We start from the raw sequence: 21,768 nt of genomic DNA on the forward strand, positions 1-21,768 counted from the left end.
GAGATCCAGGAGGGGCAGGACCACTGAGACCCAGGCAAGGTAGGGCCACTGAGATCCAGGCAGGGAAGGGCCACTGAGATCCAGGAGGGGCAGGACCACTGAGACCCAGGCAGGGCAGGGCAACTGAGTTCCAAGAGGGGTAGGACCATTGAGATCCAGGTAGGGCAAGACCCCTGAGATCCAGGCGGGGCAGGGCCACTGACATTCAGGAGGGGCAGGGCCGCTGAGATCCAGGCAGGGAAGGGCCACTGAGATCCAGGAGGGGCAGGGCTGCTGAGATCCAGGCAGGCCAGGGCCAGTGAGATCCAGGGAGGGCAGGGCCACTGAGATCCAGGCAGGGGAGGGTCGTGCTCCCTGCAGAGGCTCCAGGGGAGGGCCCTTCCTGCCTCTTCCAGCCTCCGGGGCTCCAGGCGTCCCTGGGCCTGTGGCTGCTTCCCTCCCGTCTCTGCCTCTGTCTTCGCGGGGCTTCTCCTCTGCGTCTCTGTGTCCCCTCTTTTGTCTCTTGTAAAGATACCTGTCGTTGGATTCACGCTCATCCAAGATGGGCTCCTCCCAGATCCTTCACTTGCTTCGAAAAGACCCCTTTTCAATGCACGGTCCCTGCAGGTGGGTCAGACTGACTTCTGGCGACCCCTCCCGTGTCACAGGGTCCTGAGCCTGGGGAAGGCCGCATGTAGTCATGGCGGTGAGCGGGGTGAAGGGAAGGGGCTGGACGGGCTCAGTGCAGGCGCCGCTGGGCCCGGGGCCATCACGATCTCAGCTGCACAGGCAGCTGGGGTCCGTTTTCCGTCTGGAGGGCGCAGTTGACCCCATAGGCCCCGGGCAGCGACCTGACCAGGGGACCCGGAGCGCGAACAGGGACGGTGTCAGAGGGCACGAGGGAGTTTCCAGCGGGACCTGCAGGGAAGCCGGCCAGAAGCCACTCGCCCGGCCATCCAGAGGCCGGACAGGAAGCTGCCCCCGCCGGCCTGGGCGCTTAGGAGCAATTAGGATTGTCACAAAGAGGAAGGAGAACAGGAAAACAGCAGTTTTGTAAGAAAGAGGGTCATTCCTGGGAAAGCGGCTGACACATTCCTGACACAGCGGCTGTCCCGGGTTTTGAGGCAGAGACACAGGCACGGAGAGGGACGCGCCGTCGGAGGGAGGGGGTCCTCGGGCAGGCCCCGACCACGCCCACCGTGCCCGGGTCAGGCCTCTGGGGTGGGGCCCCTGGCGGGGACTATAAAGTCCCCGAGAGGCAAGCGACAGCCAGCTTTGGGCTTTGGTTTCTATTTGGGGACACTTCCTCCGAGGCGAGGAAGGAGTGACGAGTGAGGAGCCCGCGGTCCGGGGGGCCCCCCAGGCCGGCTGCCGCCTCCCGCTCGCGCACTTTCTCCGCGTCCCGGGGAACAACCGGCGCGCAGGCTGCGACGCACGCGGACCTTCTCCGCGTCCCGGGGAACATCCCGAGCGCAGGCTGCACGAGGGACCCCAGGCAGGCGGCGGGTCTGCGAGCGCAGGTAAGGGTGCTGGAGACCGCGCGAGCGGCTGTCGCGTCCACTGGGGAATGTGCTAGAATTCACTTGCGCCCCTGGGGGTGGCTTGGTCCCCGCGTGCAGCCCAGCCCAGCCGGGAGGGCCTGGGGGCTCGGATCCCAGGTTCCTGGGCGCCCCCCCGCCCCCCGGGGAGGGGGACTCCACGCGCCCTGGAGGGATTGTTACGCACGAATCCCTCCCGGAGGGGCAACGCGTGCAGAGTGTGGTCCGTCCACACAGGGGAACACCACTGGTCCACGAAAAGCAGCAAAGCTGTGACCGCTGCATAGACCTGAGCAGTCCATCCTCAGGGACGGAAGCAGGCCCACGAGACCCTACGGTGTGCAATCCCGTTTATAAAAATTGTGCACAACAGGGGCGCCCGGGAGGCTGTCGGTTGAGCGTCCGACTCGGGCTCAGGTCATGATCTCCCAGTTCGTGGGTTCAACCCCTGCATCAGGCTCTGCTCGGACAGCTCGCAGCCTGGAGCCTGCTTCCCATTCTGTGTCTCCCTCTCTCTCTGTGCCTCCCCTGCTCACTCTGTCTCTCTCTCTCTCTCTCTCTCAGTTCTGGGGACGGGCAGCCGAGTGAGAGCTCGTGGGGCGGGGTCTCCTTTGGGGGGGCCTGGAACATTCCGGAGCCACATAGACGTGGAGACTGTGCCATTTGGCCCCCTGCTTGCATTTTGATGGGGATTCGCCTGCAGAAAACTATTCATGAATGGATCCGCTTGAAAGACCACGGACGCCCGCGGGTCCCGTGTGGTGACTGAGGTCCTGCGGGCCACGGAGCCACGACATGGGGACGCCGGGCTGTGTCTGGGGAAGCCCCGGTCCCGCCCTGGGGCGCTCAGCGCTGGCCCCCTCCTGTGGGGGGGCCCGTGCGCGCCATCCGCGACCCCCGCGCAGTCAGGTCCCCGCGGGCACTGCCTGTCCCGCTGGGCGCAGCCCGGAGCGCCCCGCGTCCGCGGGAACCTCAGCCCCAGGCCGCCCTTGCGCCCACGGGTTCGAAAGCGCCATTGTTCGTCCTCTGCGTTTCCGCACCGACGTTTTGTGAACGTCGCGTTGAAGTCTGGCTCACGGTGAATGGGGTTGGGGGTCCCCTGCTACACACGGAGCCTGATGCCCTCCTCTCCTCCCCCTAATCCCTGTGTCACTAACGGGCTACATCCCTGTATTACAGAGCCACTGCGATCCCTGTATTACAAACCAACTATAATCCCTGTATTACAAAGTCGCTACAATCCCTGTATTACAAACCCGTTACAATCCCTGTATTACAGACCCGCTACAATCCCTGTATTACAGACCCACTACAATCCCTGTATTACAGACCCGTTACAATCCCTGTATTACAGACCCGCTACAATCCCTGTATTACAAACCCGTTACAATCCCTGTATTACAGACCCGCTACAATCCCTGTATTACAGACCCACTACAATCCCTCTATTACACACCCGCTACAATCCCTGTATTACAGACCCGCTACAATCCCTGTATTACAGACCCACTACAATCCCTGTATTACAAACCTGTTACAATCCCTGTATTACAGACCCACTACAATCCCTGTATTACAAACCCACTACAATCCCTCTATTACTAACCCAGAGGCAATCGTGGCTCCTACCATCCCCCTCTCCTGGGAGGGGGTCTCTCGGGCGTTGAGACGCGAGAACTGCGAGAGAGAGGCTCGGGAGACGAGCTGAAACCCCTGGGTGGGGTCCATGTTGGGTCCTGTGACGGGGGCTGTGAATGCCCAGCACAGGTGTCGGGGTCGGCGGCCCCAGCTCTTCCATCCCGGCAGAGATTTTCCGGACGGGGTTGACCGGGTGGCACGTTTCGCGGGCGACTCTCTGCGGGGCACAGAGCGCCGGCCGCCAGGGCGCGTGTGACGAGGTGGGGCGCGCGCGCGCGGGGTCGGTAGGGAGAGCGGGAGGCCCCGGGCACGCAGGTGCGGGCCCAGGAGGGCCAGGTGGGCGCGCGGGCTTTGCGGCGACCCTGGCGACCGTGGCCAGCAGTCCCGGCTGGGGCGTCGGGGGCGGGCAGCCTCCAGTTCCTGTAACCCTGTCGGCCCAGGAACCCGGGTCTGTGTTGACTTCGTATCTTAATTGCACTTCCTTCCCCCGCTCTGCCCCGCGGCATTTCCCGGCCCGGGGGGGGGGGGGGGGCCAGGCGGGAGCCAGGAGCGGGCTCCGGGCTCGGGGGGTGGGGGGTGGGGGGGGTCTCTGCCGGCCGGCGGACGCGCACACACACACCCCGCCCCCCAGGGCTGGCCCCACGCGTGCACACGCAGGAGACGCGCGCAGGGGTGCGCCCACGCAGTCCCGCCGGAGCCTTCCCTCCCTCCGTGCGCCCTGCGCCCGCGGTGGCCCGGGCTCGCCGCCCCGCACGGCGCGCGCTGAGGGTCCCTTCTCTTCCAGTGCGCGCCGTCGGGGACGCGGGAGCCGAGCGCCATGGCCTTCCTGTGGCTGGCCTTGTGTCTCACGCCCGCGTGCTGTCTGCTGCACAAGGACGAAGGTGAGGAGGAAACCCACGAGCGCTGTGCGCGTCTGTCCAGGTGTTTGCGTCTCCGTGGCTTTGCGGGGAGTGGGGGGAGATGGGGGGAGGGGGCAAGACGGGGGGAGAGGGGGTGGGAGGGGAAGGACGGGATGAGGGACTGGGGTGAGGAGAGGGTGCAGGAGGGGAGAGGGGGTTGCAGGAGGGGGGTCCAGGGTTCAGGAAAGGACAGGCAGACTCAATAGTGACCCAAGGGAACGCAGGGCCGTCTGCCTGCAGACCGGGCGCCATCTGGAAGGTCCCCAGGACGCAGGGGGCGCGAGAGAGGGCCCAGGCGCCCCTTTCCCAGCGCTGGCAGAGGTGGGCGGGGCTCCGGGCCACCAAGCGTCTTACTTCTGCAGGAGCACCTCAGTGTCCCCGCCTCACCTCGGCCGTTTTATCAGTCGGGGCGCTGTGAGCAGCAGGGGGTGGGGGGGGACAGCCACAAGATTTCATAACCCGTTAGACGTTCACTCCTTCCTCTGGCGCGAGTGAGATTCACATGCTTTGTGGGGACGGAGACGAAGGTCTTTGTCCCCTGAAGGCGGCTGTCAGGGTCTGCGACGGAGGCCAGGACAAAATTCCAGGGCCTGCGGACGTTAAATACAGGCACCTATTTCTGAAGAGTTCTGGGACCAGAGGCTCAGATCCAGGAGGGGCAGGGCCGCTGAGATCCAGGCAGGGCAGGATCACTGGAATCCAGGCAGGTCACGACCCCTGAGACCCAGGAGGGGAAGGACCCCTGAGACCCACGAGGGGCAGGACCCCCAAGATCCAGGCAGCACCACTGAGGAAGTGTCGAAATCACATGCCTTGCCCCGTTCTAGCCTTAAGTAGAAGTGGTTAGTCTTTCACCAGTGAGTCTGAATTAGCTGAAACATTTTCATAGATTTATGAGGATAAGGAAATTTTCTTCCATTCCTGGTTTGCTTAGATATCTTAATCCCAAATGGGTTTTAAATTCAGTCATTTTTTTTGTTTCCTGCTTTTATGGAGATTATTAGTTTTCTGTGAATGGGGTGAATTCTATTCATGGTTAAAAGAACCTTGTATTCCCGGAGTAAGTCTCTTGGGTCGTGTAGTATTACCGGGTTTATGTATTTTTGGATTTTATTGACTAAGGGATTTCTATATTTATAAAGGGTGCTGGCCTTGAGTTTGCTTTTATTATTTTCTTATATTTCTTAATTTTTAAGTTTATTTCTTTATTTAGAGAGAGAGGGATAGGACGAGCAGGGGAGGGGAAGAAAGAGAATCCCAAGCAGCCTTCCGACGCTCGGCACAGAGCCAGACGCAGCGCTCGAACTTGGGAACCCCGAGATCACGACCCGAGCCGAAAACAGGACGCATCACGGACTGAGCCACCCAGGCGCCCCTCGCGTTTCCTCTTCATATCTCCGATTTTGATGTTGGGGTGACGATGACTTCCGAACACGAAGTCGCAAAATATTTCCCATCCTTTCCTTTCTTTTTTGAAAGTCTGTGCACAGGATACTAGTTCTTCCTTAAATATCGGATCCTTTATAGCTATTGATTTTATTCATAAACAGCACGTAAAATATGATAAAGATCTGCTAAAATTAAGATTCATTACTTCATTTTTCATACCCGTTTTAATGACGTTCGATGTTGAGCTGGCAGAACTCAGCGTAAATTTGGAGGCATAAGAATCTGTTAAAAATTAACGTTTTTTCGGGGCACGTGGGTGGCTCGGTCGGTTCAGCGTCCGACTTCGGCTCAGCTCATGATCTCGCCGTCCGTGGGTTCGAGCCCCGCGTCGGGCTCTGTGCCGACAGCTCGGAGCCTGGAGCCTGCTTCGGATTCTGTGTCTCCCTCCCTGTCTGCCCCTCCCCTGCTCTTCCCGTGTGTCTGTCCCGAAAACAAATAAACCTAAAAAAGTTTTTAAAAATTACATTTTCAACTTAGAAAAAATTTCCCTTGGTGCATTTTCTTATTATTTTTTTTACTGTTTATTTATTTCTGAGACGAGAGAGAGAGAGAAGGAGAGAAAATTCCCAAGCAGGTTCCGCGTTGTAAGCACAGACCTGATACGGGGCTCGAAGTCAGGAACGGTGCGATCATGACCTGAGCCGAGTTCAAGAGTCAGACGCTGAAGTGACTGAGCCACCCAGGCGCCCTTCGGGGTTTTATGTTTTTTGTTTTTAATTGTTAAGGAGTAAATTATCCTTATGTGTTGCGAGAACCCCCAGGAGGAAAGCTACGTGTTTGCGTGGGTTGGTTTTGCTGATGAAACGAAGGTCGTTGATCTTGATCAGCAATCATCATACTCACAGGCCATAAAGGAGGTGGACGTTTATGAAAGTCATGTCCTGTGGGACCTGTGGGACCTTCAAAGGGACCCCAGAGAAAACCTCACCAAGTATCTGATGGGCGTCTGGGTCTCAGCGGCAGAGAGAGAGAGACGGGGACACAGACTCGGAAGCAGGCTCCAGGCTCCGAGCTGTCAGCCCAGGGCCCCACACGGGGCTCGAAGCCACGGACCATGAGTCCTCAGCGGCGGGACGTCTTGTGACCTCAGGCGACCCCGTGTCCACGTTTCAGATCCCGAGTCGCCGATTAAGAACCTGCGAATGCAGCCGGAGACGAGAAGGTTGACCTGGGACCTCAGCGGAAACGTGTCTGAGATCGGCTGTTTCATCAACTCGAGGTTCATCACTAAGGTAGGCTCGTCCCCCGACCTCGGCACCGGGGGTCCTCCGGGGACCCGAGAGCCACCGTCCGGCCCTGGTGTCGCAGACGTGGGGGTTCTCCTGCGGGCTGGGCTGGGGGATGGGGTGGGGGGGTCCCCGCCAGGTACCGTGGCCCCGGGGCCCGCGTCTGGGGGTCTGCGACTCGGCCGTGCTGAGACCCCACGACAGGCACCGCCCGTCCCGTCCCGCCTCGTGCAGAAGCCCGTGCACGTGGCCGGGATTTCTGAGAAGGTCGCGCGGGAGCCCGAGGGCGCATGGCTCAGGGCGGGAAGCGTCCGGGGTTCTGACGCCCTGGGCGACAGGGCCCAACGTGACACGCTCCCCGTAGGCCACCGACAAGCGTTACTGCGAGTTCCGCGTACTTTCCTCGTGTCAGGTGACGAATTTCACGGTCGCCTCCACCGGAGACCGGCCGTTCTCCGCGGGGATCCTGTACCCCAGGCCAGGTGAGGGCAGCGGGGTTCGGGGCGGTCCACGCACGCGGAAGGAGGTCGTCCGCGGGGGCTTCTGGAAGCGAACTGGGCAAATGAGGACACGGGGATGGTGCGCAGGGCTGAGGCCGGGAGGGGAGGGGCACGAGGCGATCGGGGGACCAGGTGGGCCCGGGGCCTTGGGGACGAGGGTCCCGTGTCCCCAGCGCGTGCGTGGTGACCTGCGTTTCAGAGAGAGCTCGGCTGTTTTTAAGAGGCGCTTGATGGGGGGAAACGGAGTCCAGCCATGGGGGGAAACTGAGGCAAGCCGCGGGGGGAAACTGAGCCAAGCCACGGCGGGAAACTCAGACAAGTCATGGGGGGAAACTGAGTCAAGCCACAGGGGGTAAACTGAGTCAAGCCACGGGGGGGAACTGAGTCAAGCCACGGGGGAAACTGAGTCAAGCCACGGGGAGAACTGAGTCAAGCCACAGGGGGTAAACTGAGTCAAGCCACGGGGGAAACTGAGTCAAGCCACAGGGGGTAAACCGAGTCAAGCCACGGGGGAAACTGAGGCAAGCCACGGGGGAAACCGAGTCAAGCCACAAGGGGTAAACTGAGTCAAGCCACAGGGGGTAAACTGAGTCAAGCCACGGGGGGTAAACTGAGGCAAGCCCCGGGGGAAACTGAGGCAAGCCACGGGGAGAAACTGAGTCAAGCCCCGGGGGGTAAACTGAGTCAAGCCACGAGGGGAAAGTGAGTCAAGCCACGGGGGGAAACCGAGTCAAGCAAGGGGAAACTGAATCAAACCACGGGGGGTAAACTGAGTCAAGCCACGGGGCGAACTGAGTCAAGCCACGGGGGAAACTGAGTCAAGCCACGGGGGGGAAACTGAGTCAAGCCACGGGGGGGAAACTGAGTCAAGCCACGAGGGGAAAGTGAGTCAAGCCACGGGGGGAAACTGAGTCAAGCCACAGGGGGTAAACTGAGTCAAGCCACGGGGGCAACTGAGCCAAGCCACGGGGGGGGAAACTGAGTCAAGCCACGGGGGGGTAAACTGAGTCAAGCCACAGGGGGTAAACTGAGGCAAGCCCCGGGGGAAACTGAGGCAAGCCCCGGAGGAAACTGAGTCAAGCCACGAGGGAAACTGAGTCAAGCCCCGGGGGGTAAACTGAGTCAAGCCACGAGGGGAAAGTGAGTCAAGCCACGGGGGGAAACCGAGTCAAGCAAGGGGAAACTGAGTCAAACCACGGGGGGTAAACTGAGTCAAGCCACGGGGGAAACTGAGTCAAGCCACGGGGGGGAAAGTGAGTCAAGCCACGGGGGGGAAAGTGAGTCAAGCCACGGGGGGGAAAGTGAGTCAAGCCACGAGGGGAAAGTGAGTCAAGCCACGGGGGAAACTGAGTCAAGCCACAGGGGGTAAACTGAGTCAAGCCACGGGGGCAACTGAGTCAAGCCACGGGGGGGAAACTGAGTCAAGCCACGGGGGGGTAAACTGAGTCAAGCCACAGGGGGGAAACTGAGGCAAGCCCCGGGGGAAACTGAGGCAAGCCCCGGAGGAAACTGAGTCAAGCCACGAGGGAAACTGAGTCAAGCCACGGGGGGAAACTGAGTCAAGCCACGGGGGGAAACTGAGGCAAGCCACGGGGGAAACTGAGTCAAGCCATGGGGGGAAACTGAGGCAAGCCAAGGGGCAAACTGAGTCAATCGTAAGGGGAAACTGAGGCAAGCCATGGGGGGAAACTGATTCAAGCCATAGGGGGAAACTGAGGCAAGCCACGGGGGGAAACTGAGGCAAGCCATAGGGGTAAGTGAGCCAAGTCATGGGGGAAACTGAGGCAAGCCACGGGGGAAACTGAGGCAAGCCATAGGGGTAAGTGAGCCAAGTCATGGGGGAAACTGAGGCAAGCCACGGGGAAACTGAGTCAAGCCACAGGGGGGAAACTGAGTCAAGCCACGGGGGAAACTGAGGGAAGCCACGGGGGAAAGTGAGTCAAGCCACGGGGGGAAACTGACTCAAGCCACGGGGGGTAAACTGAGGCAAGCCCCGGGGGAAACCGAGTCAAGCCACGGGGGGAAACTGAGGCAAGCCACAGGGGGGAAAGTGAGGCAAGCCACGGGGGAAAGTGAGGCAAGCCACGGGGTAAACTGAGTCAAGCCACGGGGGAAACTGAGGCAAGCCACGGGGGAAACTGCGTCAAGCCACAGGGGGGAAACTGAGGCAAGCCACGGGGGAAACTGAGGCAAGCCACGGGGGAAAGTGAGTCAAGCCACGGGGGAAACTGAGGCAAGCCCCGGGGGAAACCGAGTCAAGCCGCGGGGGGAAACTGAGGCCAGCCGGCGCAGGACGCGTCCGCGTTTGTTGCTGCAAGTGTGTGTGGTTTCGCCCGGGGCCTGGACACGCTGGCGCCCGTGCTCACGGGGACGTGCTTTTGTCTCCCGCCCGTTGCAAGCACAGAGGGCCACCCTGAGGCGGCGGCGCAGCGTCTGGGCTGCTGGGTGCACGACGTGGACTTCCTGACGTGCAGCTGGGAGGCGGGCCGCGCGGCCCCCGGGGACGTCCAGTATCGCCTGTACTGGCAGGACCTCAAGTAGGCGCGGCCGCAGGCGCGGCAGGCTGGGTCGACCGGGCGCCGGGGCCCCTGGGGGGACAGCGGTGTCCCCGGCCGCTCCAGGCTTGGGAGGGGGCGCTGGGTCACGGCTGGCGGCCCCTGCTGTGCTGGGCTGGGGGGGGGGGGGCGCTGGGTCATTGCTGAGTGCCCGCCGGTGGCCGCAGGACCTACGAGGAGGAGGAGTGTCCCCGGTACGCGGTGGACGATCGGGGGACACACATCCGGTGTCATTTCGACGACGTGTCCCGGCTCAGGGAACACGTCCAGTTCCTGGTGAAGGGCACCAGCAAGGGCGCGAGGATCCCGTGCTCGGACCTCACTGTGGAACTAGCAAGAATCGGTGAGTCCTGGGGGGGGGGGGGGTTTCTCACGGTTCTGGGGGCGCATGTGGGTCCCGGGGGGCACCGTCCTCCTGGCTTGGGGACCCCTCCTCGCCGGGACCTCGCACGGGGCACAGACAAAGGGAGCCGTGTGGTCTTCGTGGGAAGCCAGGAAAGCATCCCGGGGGCCGCCACCTTCATGACGTCACCTAAGCCTAATCGCCTCCCCAGGGGGTCACCTTCTGGGGGGGGGCGGGGGCAGGGCAGGCGATGGCACGTGTTCCCGCCACGAGTCTGGGGGGCTCAGTATCGTGCTCGCGGCGCCCGCCGAGGCCCTGTGTTCACCCTCCTTCGGGTTCGGGGCGCGCGGACCCCACCTTAGCAGAGCTCTCTCGTGGCTCGTTCCCTTAAAGCGGACCCCTCTCCGCACGGTGGCCCCTGCCAGCCCCGAGAAGCCGGGGCCCCGCACCGCGCAGCGCGGGGTCACGTGGGGGCGGGGGGCAGTGAGCCGCCGCTTGAGCTGAGACGGGGGTTCAGAGGGGACAAGGCAGGCCTCCTACTGGAAAAGCGGGGGGGCTTTTCCTGCGCCCGCGGACTCCCTCCCCTGGGGCCGAGACGCTGTGTTGCGTCCGCTGCTCCCTCGCGGGTGCCTGCGCACCGCGTCCAAGGCCTCGTGCGACGCCGCGCACGCTGCCCCCGCCCCCACCCCCCGTGTCCACCCCGCGGCTCCCGGCACGGGCGGGCAGGGAGCGAGCTGGGCTGCTCCGGGCGTGTGTGAGCGCCCGGCGGGGACGCGCGCAGCTGGGAACGCGCCTGGCCTCAGCCTCCGCGGACGCACCAGGACCTCACTTGCACGACTTCGAAGATGCCGGTTGTGCTGCGCAAACATCTGGCCACCCCCGGGCGCCTGCGAAGGCGCCTCATGTGGAAACAGGGTCTTTGCACGTGCAGTAAGGCAGCCCCCACCCAATCCAATTCGGTGCTGCCCGTACAAAGGGGAGGAGACGCGGAGGCCGACGCCGGGACGGAGGAGAAGGCCAGGCGAGGAGGAAGGCACAGCGACAGGTGACGTGTGTCCAGCCCAGGGACGCCCAGCCTCCCCAGCAGCCGCCCGCAGTGGGAAAGGGGCCTCGAACAGAGTCTCCCTGTGAGCCTCCACCAGGAACCAGCCCCGGGGACACGTGGACTTCAGATTTCTGGCCTCCAGACCTGGGAGAGGACGCATTTCTATGGCCCCAGCCACCAGTTTGTGGGACTTTGCTGTGGCAGCCGTGGGGAATTCGTGCCATACCATTATGAGCGATTTCCAGATGGCACCAGGAGAGCAAGAACCCAAGCCTGGGGCCACGGACAGCGACGTCTCTGGGCGTGGACTGGCCAGGTCCGGGCCCGCAGGTGCGGCTGTCTCAGAGTATCAGAGACATCGCCCACTGACACAGAGAATCGGGTCCGGGGGGGGGGGGGGACTGTTGGTTCCCAGCTGCTGCCTTAACAAACGATCCCAAAGCACGAGGCTTGGAGCCTTGGATCTGAGATCCAGGCAGGGCAGGGCCACTGAGATCCAGGGAGAGCAGGGCTGCTGAGATCCAGGCAGGGAAGGGCCACTGAGACCCAGGAGGGGCAGGGCCACTGAGATCCAGGAGGGACAAGACAGCTGAGATCCAGGAGGGGCAGGACCACTGAGATCCAGGCAGGACAGGGGTGCTGAGATCCAGGCAGGGCTGTGGCCCCTCCTGAGGCTCCAGGGGAGGGTCCTTCCTGCCTCTTCCAGCCTCTGGGGCTCCAGGCGTCCCTGGGCTCGTGGCCGCGTCCCTCCCGTGTCTGCGTCCGTCTTCCTGGGGCTTCCCCTCTGTGTCTGTGTCTCCTGTTCTGACTTTTATAGGGACAGTCGTCATCGGATTTAGGGCCACCTTGATGCAGAAGGAGGTCGTCCCAGAACCTTCACTTACTGTACCTGCAAAGACACTATTTATTTGGGAGAGAGAGAGAGAGAGAGAGAGAGAGCAAACAGGGGAGGGACAGAGAGAGAGGGAGACACAGAATCCGAACCAGGCTCCAGGCTCCAAGCTGTCAGCACAGGGCCCGGTGCGGGGCTCGAACCCCCGAACCGGGAGATGATGACCTGAGCCAAAGTCGGATGTTTAACCCCCTGAGCCACCCAGGAGCCCCTGCAGAGCTCCTTAGAAGTTAAGTGGCATTTCGCCCTGGCCCTTCCTGCCCCGCGGGGCCCCGGGCCTGCACGTGCCCCTGCACGTGGGTGCTATGTGTTGACCGAGCCTTTCAGCCCCTGAGCAGGTGCTTGGCCGGCTGGTGAGTAACCCGGCTCCCTCGCCCTGGGCTGGGGGGCTCCTACCAGGTGCGTTCCTTGGTCTGCAGGGTGGTTCACCAGCGGGACTGAGCGGCCGCTCTTTGGGAGGTCCCTGCCGCCCGGGCCTCCCTTCCCGGCCCTGCCATGAGCGCGTCCTCCCAAGCAGGCTGCTGGCCGCAGGCGTCCTGGTCCTGAGGGGGGAAGGCCATTCCCGAAGGTCCCAGTGCAAGGCAGCAGGAGACGGGCACGGCCTGGATGGCTGCAGGGAGGGGCGGGGGGAGCCGCTTTTGAGACTGTTTCCCAGGACGGAATTGCAGTGGGTTCTGTGGATGCTGCTGGGGTAGAAAGAGGGACCGAAGGAGGCTGGGTGCAGGGTGACATCATAGGTGGGGGGGAGAGGAGGAGGAGGAGGGAGAGGGAAAGCAGGAGGATGGAGAGCAGGAGGAGAGAAGGGAGAGGAGGGGGAGAGCAAGAGGAGGGGAGGAGGGGGGAGGGAGAGGAGGAGGGCGAAGGCGAGGAGGGGAGCAGGAGCGAGAAAAAGACGAGGAGACCCCGAGCTGGAGACCACCCTGCGGGGAGCTCTCTGCCAGGGGTCCAGGCGGACCGCAGGGCAGTCGGGCAAGGACGCAGGGCTGGGCTCCTCGTGGAGGTCGGACCCGTGGTGTCGTCTCAGACGCGGTCACACAGGAAGCTACTGACGCCTTGGGGACAGAGAGGCCGACCCTCTGGAGGGAGAGCTGGGGGCAGAGCCCCGGAACGGCACCCCGAAGGGGGGACAGACGGACGGGAGGGTCCCAGCAGCCCCAAGGGCGGACCGGAGAGCAGTGGACGTGTGGCCAAGGGGGAAACGTGAGGTGTAGTCCAGACCTAGGAGCGCATTCCAGAAGGATCTCGGGATGGGCGGGGGGCTCTCGCAGGCTGGTGTCTGAGCAGCTGGCCCTCATTCAACCAGATATCCTGTCAGGCATCTGTCTTGGTGTTTTGCCCTGTTTTCAACCTTGAAATGACCTTCTCTCTGCCTCCCCTGCATCCGAATTTGTAAGAAGCCTGTTTTAAAGGCATCTTCTAGGGGCGCCTGGGGGGCTCAGTTGGTTAAAGGTCCAACTTTGGCTCAGGTCATGACCTCATGGTTTGTGGGTTCGAGCCCCACGTCCGGCTCTGTGCTGACGGCTCACAGCCTGAAGCCCTCTTCGGATTCTTTGTCTCCCTCTCTCTCTGCCCCTCCCCTGCTCATGCCCTGTCTCTCTCTCCCTTTCTCTCTCTCAAAAATAAATAAATATTTTTTAAAAAATTTAAGTATCTTCTAGGGGATGAAAAATATTGATTTTACTCATAAATTTTTTTTTTCTTCCCTAGAGAGATTAAGTCTGCCCAACATCACCGGAATGTGTAATAAATCCTATTCAGTCATGGAGTGGAAAATGTCAAGCCACTTTAATCACAGATTTACATACGAACTTGAAATACAAAAGGTAAATGCTTGCCCCCACTGGAAATTCTAGATTCTCCGGAATCTATACCCCGAGGGTTTGGAAGCAGATAAAGACACACACACACACACACACACACACACACACACACACACGCACACACACACACACACACAACAAATATGAACCAAAAAAAATTGTTTTTAATCTTTTAAAACTAAACATTAAATAAAAAAATAAGCAAAAATAAATTTAAAAATAAATAGAAGCTAAACTCTACATAAAATGAAAAAAGCTAACAAAAAATGGAAAAAAGTAAAGATCATTTAAGTTTTTGTGTGTGTGTGTCTAAAAATCATCAAAAAAAAATGAAGCATAAAAATTTATTTTAGCTTTAGCAAAAGTAACAGTGTTGGCTATTGAAAAGACAGAGGTAAAATTGAAAATGCAGGTCACACGTGGAAGAAACCAGTTCCGCATTTGTCTGTCAAAGGACGCAGCACGTCTAGGGTAGATAAGGAATTCTTTCAAGTCAATACCAAGAAGATAAACAACTGTATAAAAAAACCCAAAGGGCAAAAAGTTGAAACAGCCACTTCCCCAAAGAAGATGCATTCATGACCCATAAATACATGAAAAGATAGCAGAGAAAATGGAAACCGCAGGGAGAGGCCGGTCCACACCCATCAGATCTGCGATAATGACAAAGTCTGGCCCAACCCAGCGTCAGCCAGGTTGTCACCCACTTGACTGGAACACTTTTGTGCCACTAACTCGTGGCCATTTTGAACGGTATGGCCCGTTTCAGGAAACCCGCAGGTGGCTCCTTCTTCTATGAGATGTTCCTCATGGATGAACGTTCTCCGCATTGCAAGAGCCAGGATAAAACCATATCCTTTACGTAAAAAATGGCGCAGTCGCTTTGGAAGAGCCTTTGGTTCCAGCTTACCAAGGCAGCAGATCCCCTGCGAGGTGTGGCTCCCAGAGAAGTGTAAACATAATCCCAGCAGAGTGGGGCCCTGACTGGTCACAGCAGCTGTATTTGGGAATGACCCAAGAGAAGGGACGAATCCGACCCCCCACGAATGACAGCCGGACACAAGGGCCACCCTGGGGCATCCCGTGTATACACAGAGGCGTGGAAAATGCAGAGTGATGCTAGTGAGTGACGCACCTGGCTGGTTCCGTCCGTGGAGCATGTGACTCTTTATCTGAGGGATCGTGAGTTTTGCGCCCCACGTTGGGCACAGAGATGATCAATCAATAAATTTAAAAAATGTTAAGTCTGCAAATTGAAGGACAATGAGCAAACGTTTGGAGCTACTTAGTATTTCATACTCAATTATTGACTTAAAGGTATCAGTTTTCTTTACTTCTTTGTATATTCTATGTATTGTTTATAGTTCATTAGTGATGATACGTCATGTTTCTGCAAACGTACAAGTGGTCAAAAACACAAACGTTATTAATTCTACGCTTTTTTTGTTTTTGTTTTATAAGACCAGGTACAGGGGCGCCTGGGTGGCTCAGTCGGCCAAGCATCCGACTCTGGATTTTGGCTCAGGTCATGGTGTCACCGTTTGTGGGTTCGAGGCCCGAGGGGGCTCTGTGCTGACGGTGGGGAACCTGCTTGGGATTCTCGCTCTCTCCCTCCCTCTCTGCCGCTCCCGTGCGTTTTCTCTCTGTCTCAAAAAACCAAAAACCAAAAACCAAAAAAGGGTCTGAAACAGGACCCAAACCCACGAACTGTGAGATCATGGCCTGAGCCGAAATCCAAAGCCGGACGCTTAAGCAACTGACCCCCCCACCCCCGGGACTCCAAGGCCACATAGCTTTCAGTCAATCTCTCCTTTAACGGTCATACTGATTCGCACATTATATTGGCGATTCCCACCCAACCACAGGGCTCACAGAACAAGGGTCCCTCTCAGGGGACAGCAGCGGGCACCCACCGCCTTCTGGTTTTGTTTTGCAGGGCTCAGATCCCGCCTACACCGAGAAGGTGAGTGTCCCCCAGCCCCCCACCCCCCAACTCGGCATCGCGAAGGGCAGGCCGTGTGTTAGTGCGCTCCCTCCGCTCCCCTGCGCGGGCTGTGCGTGTGGGCCCCACTCACCCCTACGCAGTGCTGGGGGCAGACCGCACGGAGCTGGGAGTCCGCCTTCCCGGGGCTTCTCCTCTGTGCCTGTGTCCCCCCTTCTGTCTCTCACAAGGACACCTGTCATTGGCTTCAGGGCCCCCCTCAAGCAGCTTGACCCCCCTCCCACCCCTCACTCACACCTGCACACACCTCGTTTCCGACTCAGGTCCCGTCCACGGGTTCTGGGGGGCCGTACCTTGCGGCCGGACCCTCTCTCTCTCTCTGGGGGGCGGGGGCTACAACAGGTACCACAGCTGGGGGCTGTGGTCCCGGGGTCCTGGACACCTGTCGCCTGAGAGGCGTGCGGGGCGGGGCTGCGTTCCCTCCGGAGGCCGCAGGGACCGCGTCCCAGGCCTCTGTCCCAGCTCCCGGGGGCTCCTTGGCGCGCGGGCCGCAGCCCCTCCCCGGGTATCCACGTGGCCCCCGCCCCCCGCCGCGCCTGCGCGCGCCCGCCCCCCACGACGGCCGGCTCGGGCGAGAGTCCTGGCGCGCGAACGTGGGGAGCGCCCCGCCCACCGGGCTTGGCCTTCCCTTCTCGGAAACCGCAGGCGCCCGACAGCTGCTTCGTGCTCCCCAACCCCGGAAACTACGCGGTGAGGCTGAGGGCGCACGCGCGCTTCCGCAAAACCTGGAGCGAGTGGAGCGCCGTGCGGCGCTTTGGTGAGTGGGGCGCCCTCTCACGACTCCCTGGCGGGCGCTCGACGCGGGGCGCGCCGCCCCGGGTCACGGAAGCACCGACCCTGGCGGGAGGCGTGCGCCAGCAGGCCCCTGAAGAGGCGGCCTGGGAAGGCGGAGGGTGGGAGGAAGCGGAGGGCGGGCGGACCCCCACCCCCAGCCCGGGGCTGGTGAGAGCGGGGCGTGCAGGGCAGGGGGGGTCCTTCCCTTTTATCGCACACGTCAGGGCAGGGCTCAGGGCCTGAGCAGAAGGCTGTCATCACAGTAAGAGCGGCCACCTCTCCCTGAGCACGTTTGAAAACAGACCCTCCCCTCCGGCTGCCCCCAAAACATCCCATTTCAGTGGTAACACGTAGGGAACGAACCGCGGTCACTAGGGTCCTGGGCTTCCTGCTATAAATGACCGCACGTGGCGGGGCAGGGGCTGGAAACAACAGAAATCTGTGCTTTCCCACCTCTGGAGACGGGAGGAAGTCTGAGATCCAGGCAGGGCAGGGCTGCTGAGATCCAGGTAGGACATGGCTGCTGAGATCCAGGAGGGGCAGGACCCCTGAGATCCACGAGGGCAGGGCCACTGAGATCCAGGCAGGGCAGGGCCGCTGAGATCCAGGCAGGGCAGGACCCCTGAGATCCAGGCAGGGCAGGACCCCTGAGATCCAGGCAGGGCAGGGCCACAGATCCAGGAGAGCAGGACCACTGAGATCCAGGAGGGACAGGATCACTGAGATCCAGGAGGGGCAGGACCACTGAGATCCAGGCAGGGCAGGACCCCTGAGATCCAGGCAGGGCAGGACCCCTGAGATCCAGGCAGGGCAGGGCCACAGATCCAGGAGAGCAGGACCACTGAGATCCAGGCAGGGCAGGGCCACTGAGATCCAGGAGGGGCAGGGCCCCTGAGATCCAGGAGGGGCAGGACTGCTGAGACCCAGGAGGGGCAGGGCCACTGAGATCCAGGCAGGGCAGGGCCACTGAGATCCAGGCAGGGCAGGGCCGCTGAGACCCAGGAGGGGCAGGACCGCTGAGATCCAGGCAGGGCAGGGCCGCTGAGATCCAGGAGGGGCGGGACCCCCTGAGATCCAGGAGGGTCAGGCCTGCTGAGATCCAGGCAGGGCAGGGCCTCTGAGATCCGGCAAGACAGGGCCGCTGAGATCCAGGAGGGGCAGGACCACTGAGATCCAGGCAGGGCAGGGCCACTGAGATCCAGGCAGGGCAGGACCCCTGAGATCCAGGCAGGGCAGGGCCACAGATCCAGGAGAGCAGGACCACTGAGATCCAGGCAGGGCCGGGCCACTGAGATCGGAGGGGCAGGACCCCTCAGATCCAGGCAGGGCAGGGCTGCTGAGATCCAGGTAGGGCAGGATTACTGAGATCCCGGGGAGAGGGGGGGGGAGGGGGATAGGACCACTGAGATCCAGGCAGGGCCGGGCCACTGAGGTCCAGATGGGACAGAGCTGTGCTCCTTCCAGAGGCTCCAGGGCAGGGTCCCTCCTGCCTCTTCCAGCTTCTAGGGCTCCAGGTGTCCCTGGACCTGTGGCCACGTGCTTCGTGTCTCAGCCTCTGTCTCCATGTGGCTTCTCCTGTGTCTCTCTGTCCCAATTTCCTGTCTCTATAAGGACAGTAGTCATGGGATCAGGGTCCATCGTATTCCACTGGGGCCTCATCTGGACGTGATCATTTCCGCAGACTCTCTGTTGTGGACTCAAATGTGTCCCCGCGAATTTATATGTTGAAGTCCTCACCCCCCCCCCCCCCAGGACCTGAGAATGTGGTTGTATGTGGAGGTGGGGTCTTTGAGGAGAGGATTAAGGTAAAACGAGGTCAGTGGGGTGGGCCCTGACCCCACAGGACTGGGGTCCTTTCAAGAAGAGAAGTTGAGGACACAGACACACACAGAGGGACGGACGGCCAGGTGCGGACACAGGGACAGCACGGCCTCTACCAGCCAAGGAGAAGGGCGTCGGGACGAACCAGCCTCGCCCCGCCTGGCTCTCAAAGCCCCGGCCTCCAGGGCTCTGCAAGGCACACGTATCTGCTGCTAGGCCACCCAGCCTGTGGGACTAGGTGGTGGCACTCCCCACAGGGACCCCCCCGCTGTCACGGGGAGCCCGAGGGCTTAGAAGACAGTGTACCCGGTGGGCCCTGTGCTGGCCAGGCTGCAGGGAAAGCTCGCCGTCTAAGGACTGGGCTGGGCTGCAGCTGGGCCCTGGGGGGCAGGGGGCAGAGGGCAGAGGGCTGGGGGCTGGGGTGTGAGCCTGTCCGGCCGGCACCTGGGGCCTGGGGTTGGGGGCTGGGGCTCGCGCTGGGGCTGGTGCAGCCGGCCCCGTGGGAGGGACCCCCGCAGGGGCAGGTGGACGTTGTCCCCTCCTGGGCGCACCGAGAGCCTGCCGCATGGGGGAGGGGGGCGGCAGGCGGGAAGCATTGGCTCCTGGGGGAACCACGACCCCGGGCACACGCCGACGCGCCCCTCCCCCTCCCCTAGAGTGCGACCTCGGGAAGGACACGCACTTCCGAGACTGGCTGACCTCCGCTCTGATCCCGCTGGGCGCGCTGCTGGCCCTGGGGCTGGGGGTCGCGCTGTGCCAAAGGTGAGCGCGCCGCCCCCTGAGCCGCCGCCCCCCCCCCCCCCCCCGCCGCAGGCGGGTCCCGGCTGCTGGGCGGCGCGACCCCGCCGCCGGGTCCGGCCCTGTGTGAGCCTGGACCCCGAGGTGCCATCCGGTCCCTGCCGACGCCGGTCCCGGTGCGGTGCCCTCAGGACCCCCCTGTGTCCCCAGACCGTCACTACCAGTCCGCGGGCGCAGCCAGGCTGGCCTGCGTGTCCCCACGTGTCCCCGCTGGGGGACTCTCATCGCTGGCCCACATTCCCGGTCCCCCAATGCCCTTGCACGACGGGGGGGGGGGGGGGGGGGGGGGGGGGGGGTGGGGGGGGGGGAGAGGGTCCGGAAAGCCTCCTCCTTCTCCCCCCCCTCCACTCTGCCTCCCCCTCCTCCTTCTTCCCCTCCCCCCCTCCACCTCATCTCCCTCCGCCCCCTCGCCCTCCCCATCCCTCTCCTCCTCCTCCCCTCCTCTTCCTCTCCCTCCTCCTTCTCATCTCACTCCTCCCCCTCCCTCCTCCTTCCCCTCCTCCTCCCCCTCCACTCTGCCTCTCTGTCCTCCCCCTCCTCCCCCCTCCCCTTCCTCCTCCTCCCCCCCTCCCCTTCCTCCTCCTCTCCCTCCTCCCCTTCCTCCTCCTCCCCCACTCCTCTTACCCGTCCTCCTTCTCCTCCTCCCCCTCCCCTTTTCCTCCTCTCTGTCCTCCTTCTCATCTCCCTCTTCCCCCTCCCTCCTCCCCCCTTCCCCCTCCTCCTCCTCCCTGACCCCTTGTCCTCTCCCTCCTCCTTCTCATCTCCCTCCTCCCCCTCCCCCTCTCCATCCTCCTCCTCCTCTCCCTCCTTCTCATCTCCCTCCTCCCCCTCCCCCTCCTCCTCTCCCTCCTTCTCATCTCCCTTTTCCCCCTCCCTTCCCCTCCTCTCCATCCTCCCTCCTTTTTCTCCTCCCCTTCCCCTTCCTAGTCCTCCTCCTTCCCCTCTTCCTCTCCCTCCTCCTCCTCCTCTTCTCCCTCCTCCCCCTCCCTTCTCCTCCCTCCCACCCCTCGGTAGACACCACACCCCCTACTCGCCGCCCCGCGGGAAAGAGCACCGTCTGCCCCCCCACCCCCGCAGACCATACCCCTCACCCCAGGTAGAGACCCCCTCCCCCACCCCAGCCCAGTGGTCTAGACCCCAGTGCCTGCCCTCCTCAGCCCCAAAGTAGAGACCACGCACCCCAGGTCCCCGCCCCCCGCTCCCGTAGAGATCACAGCCCTGCCCCCGCCCCCCATCACTGGCCCTAGGCCCTCACCCTCGGGCTGGCGTCCTGTGGCCCACACTGCCCCCTCCGTTCCGGATTCAGAGGACGTGATTCTGTCTGTCTGTCTGTCTGTCTGTCTCCTCCAAGGTACTCGGTGCTGCAGAAACTCTTCCCCCCGATCCCGCACCTGAAGGACCCCATCAGTGACACCCTGCACAGCAGCAAGTTGGTCCGTCCCGCTTCCTGCGCGGGTGGGGCGGGGGGGGGGGTGCTGCGCACAGGTGCTCATAGCCCGGCGCACGGGCACGCGATGCTGGTCCGTGGGCCCGGGCTGTAGACTGCCGAAGGCTGCCGGGTGACGCTCAGGGGAGGAGCTGGGCGCTCCCCCAGGTGCGGGCCCCGAAGCCGCAGGGAACCCCCCCCCAGAGTCCGCAGCTCTGTGTTTCACCCTGACGACCCCCCCCCCCCCCATTACCCGCGCAGGTGGCCTGGGAGGCCAGCAGAGCAAGCCAGGAGGACTGCCACGTGGCGGAGGTGCAGGTTCTGGGAGAAATGTGACGCTGGGGCGCAGACCTCGTCCTAGGCACGGAGGGGGCCTGGACGGCCTGCTTGGTGTTGGACCGGGGGACCGGGGGACCGGGGGACCAGGGCATGACCACCTGGCGCAACTTCACGGAGCTGCCACCAGGAGGGAAGAAAGGCGGTGTGGGGGTCGTTTCCTAAATAAAGCCCTTTTCCGGCCACCCCCTGCACTCCGGGAGTGGGATCCAGCCCCGTGGCTCCGGGTCGCTCCGGCCTCCTGAAGCGGGCCTCGCCCACACCCCCGCCCCCGCCCAGCGGCCATGCCGGCTTCTCTGTAAGCCCTCCACACCCCAGGTAACCAGGAAGGTCCGACAGGCTCCTCGACCACCCCAGTCAAGGCACAGGGCATCCGGGCACAAGGGGGTCACTACCGTGTGGCCGGTGCGTGGGGGATGGAGGGCGTGGCCACGCACGCCGAGATGGGCAGGGCAGGGCAGGGCGGCGTCAGGGGGCCCCTCGGGAGCGCCACACCCCCACCCCGTAGCCAAAGCACGGTTTCCCGAACGCCCCGAGGCCACCGGCACAGGCGGCTATTTGGCGACGTGTCACTTAAACATAAAAAGGTCTCGCGGCCAAGAGGGAGGGTTGGTCTCAGCCAAAGAGCGAACAGGCAGTTCCGAATCCCGAACACGGATCCAGACGGGAGCCCGCACCCAAGACCCACGTCGCCCCGGCCAGAGCACCACGGGTCAAGTAGGTCAGG

At 62.2% G+C, this 21,768-nt stretch overlaps 1 protein-coding gene across 2 annotated transcripts; it reads left to right on the forward strand.

Annotated features, from left to right (window-relative positions):
- Nucleotides 1-1,416: 1,416 nt before the first annotated feature.
- IL3RA (interleukin 3 receptor subunit alpha) lies at nt 1,417-21,111 on the forward strand. 2 transcript variants are annotated; one of them, XM_042926605.1, is made up of 12 exons: nt 1,417-1,499; nt 3,940-4,036; nt 6,617-6,735; nt 7,094-7,211; nt 9,634-9,766; nt 9,952-10,127; nt 13,772-13,887; nt 15,821-15,847; nt 16,532-16,643; nt 19,138-19,243; nt 20,631-20,712; nt 20,967-21,111. In XM_042926605.1, the coding sequence occupies exons 2-12, from the start codon at nt 3,973-3,975 to the stop codon at nt 21,039-21,041; spliced, it is 1,128 nt and encodes a 375-aa protein (XP_042782539.1). In that variant the 5' UTR covers nt 1,417-1,499; nt 3,940-3,972; the 3' UTR covers nt 21,042-21,111. The 2 variants fall into 2 exon arrangements, with proteins under 2 accessions (XP_042782539.1, XP_042782540.1); XM_042926606.1 differs by lacking the exon at nt 1,417-1,499 and having other exon boundaries at nt 3,926-4,036; nt 7,142-7,211.
- The last annotated feature ends 657 nt before the right edge of the window (nt 21,112-21,768 follow it).

The sequence above is a fragment of the Panthera leo genome, chromosome Y (assembly GCF_018350215.1).
Source record: "Panthera leo isolate Ple1 chromosome Y, P.leo_Ple1_pat1.1, whole genome shotgun sequence".
Lineage (NCBI taxonomy): Eukaryota > Metazoa > Chordata > Mammalia > Carnivora > Felidae > Panthera > Panthera leo.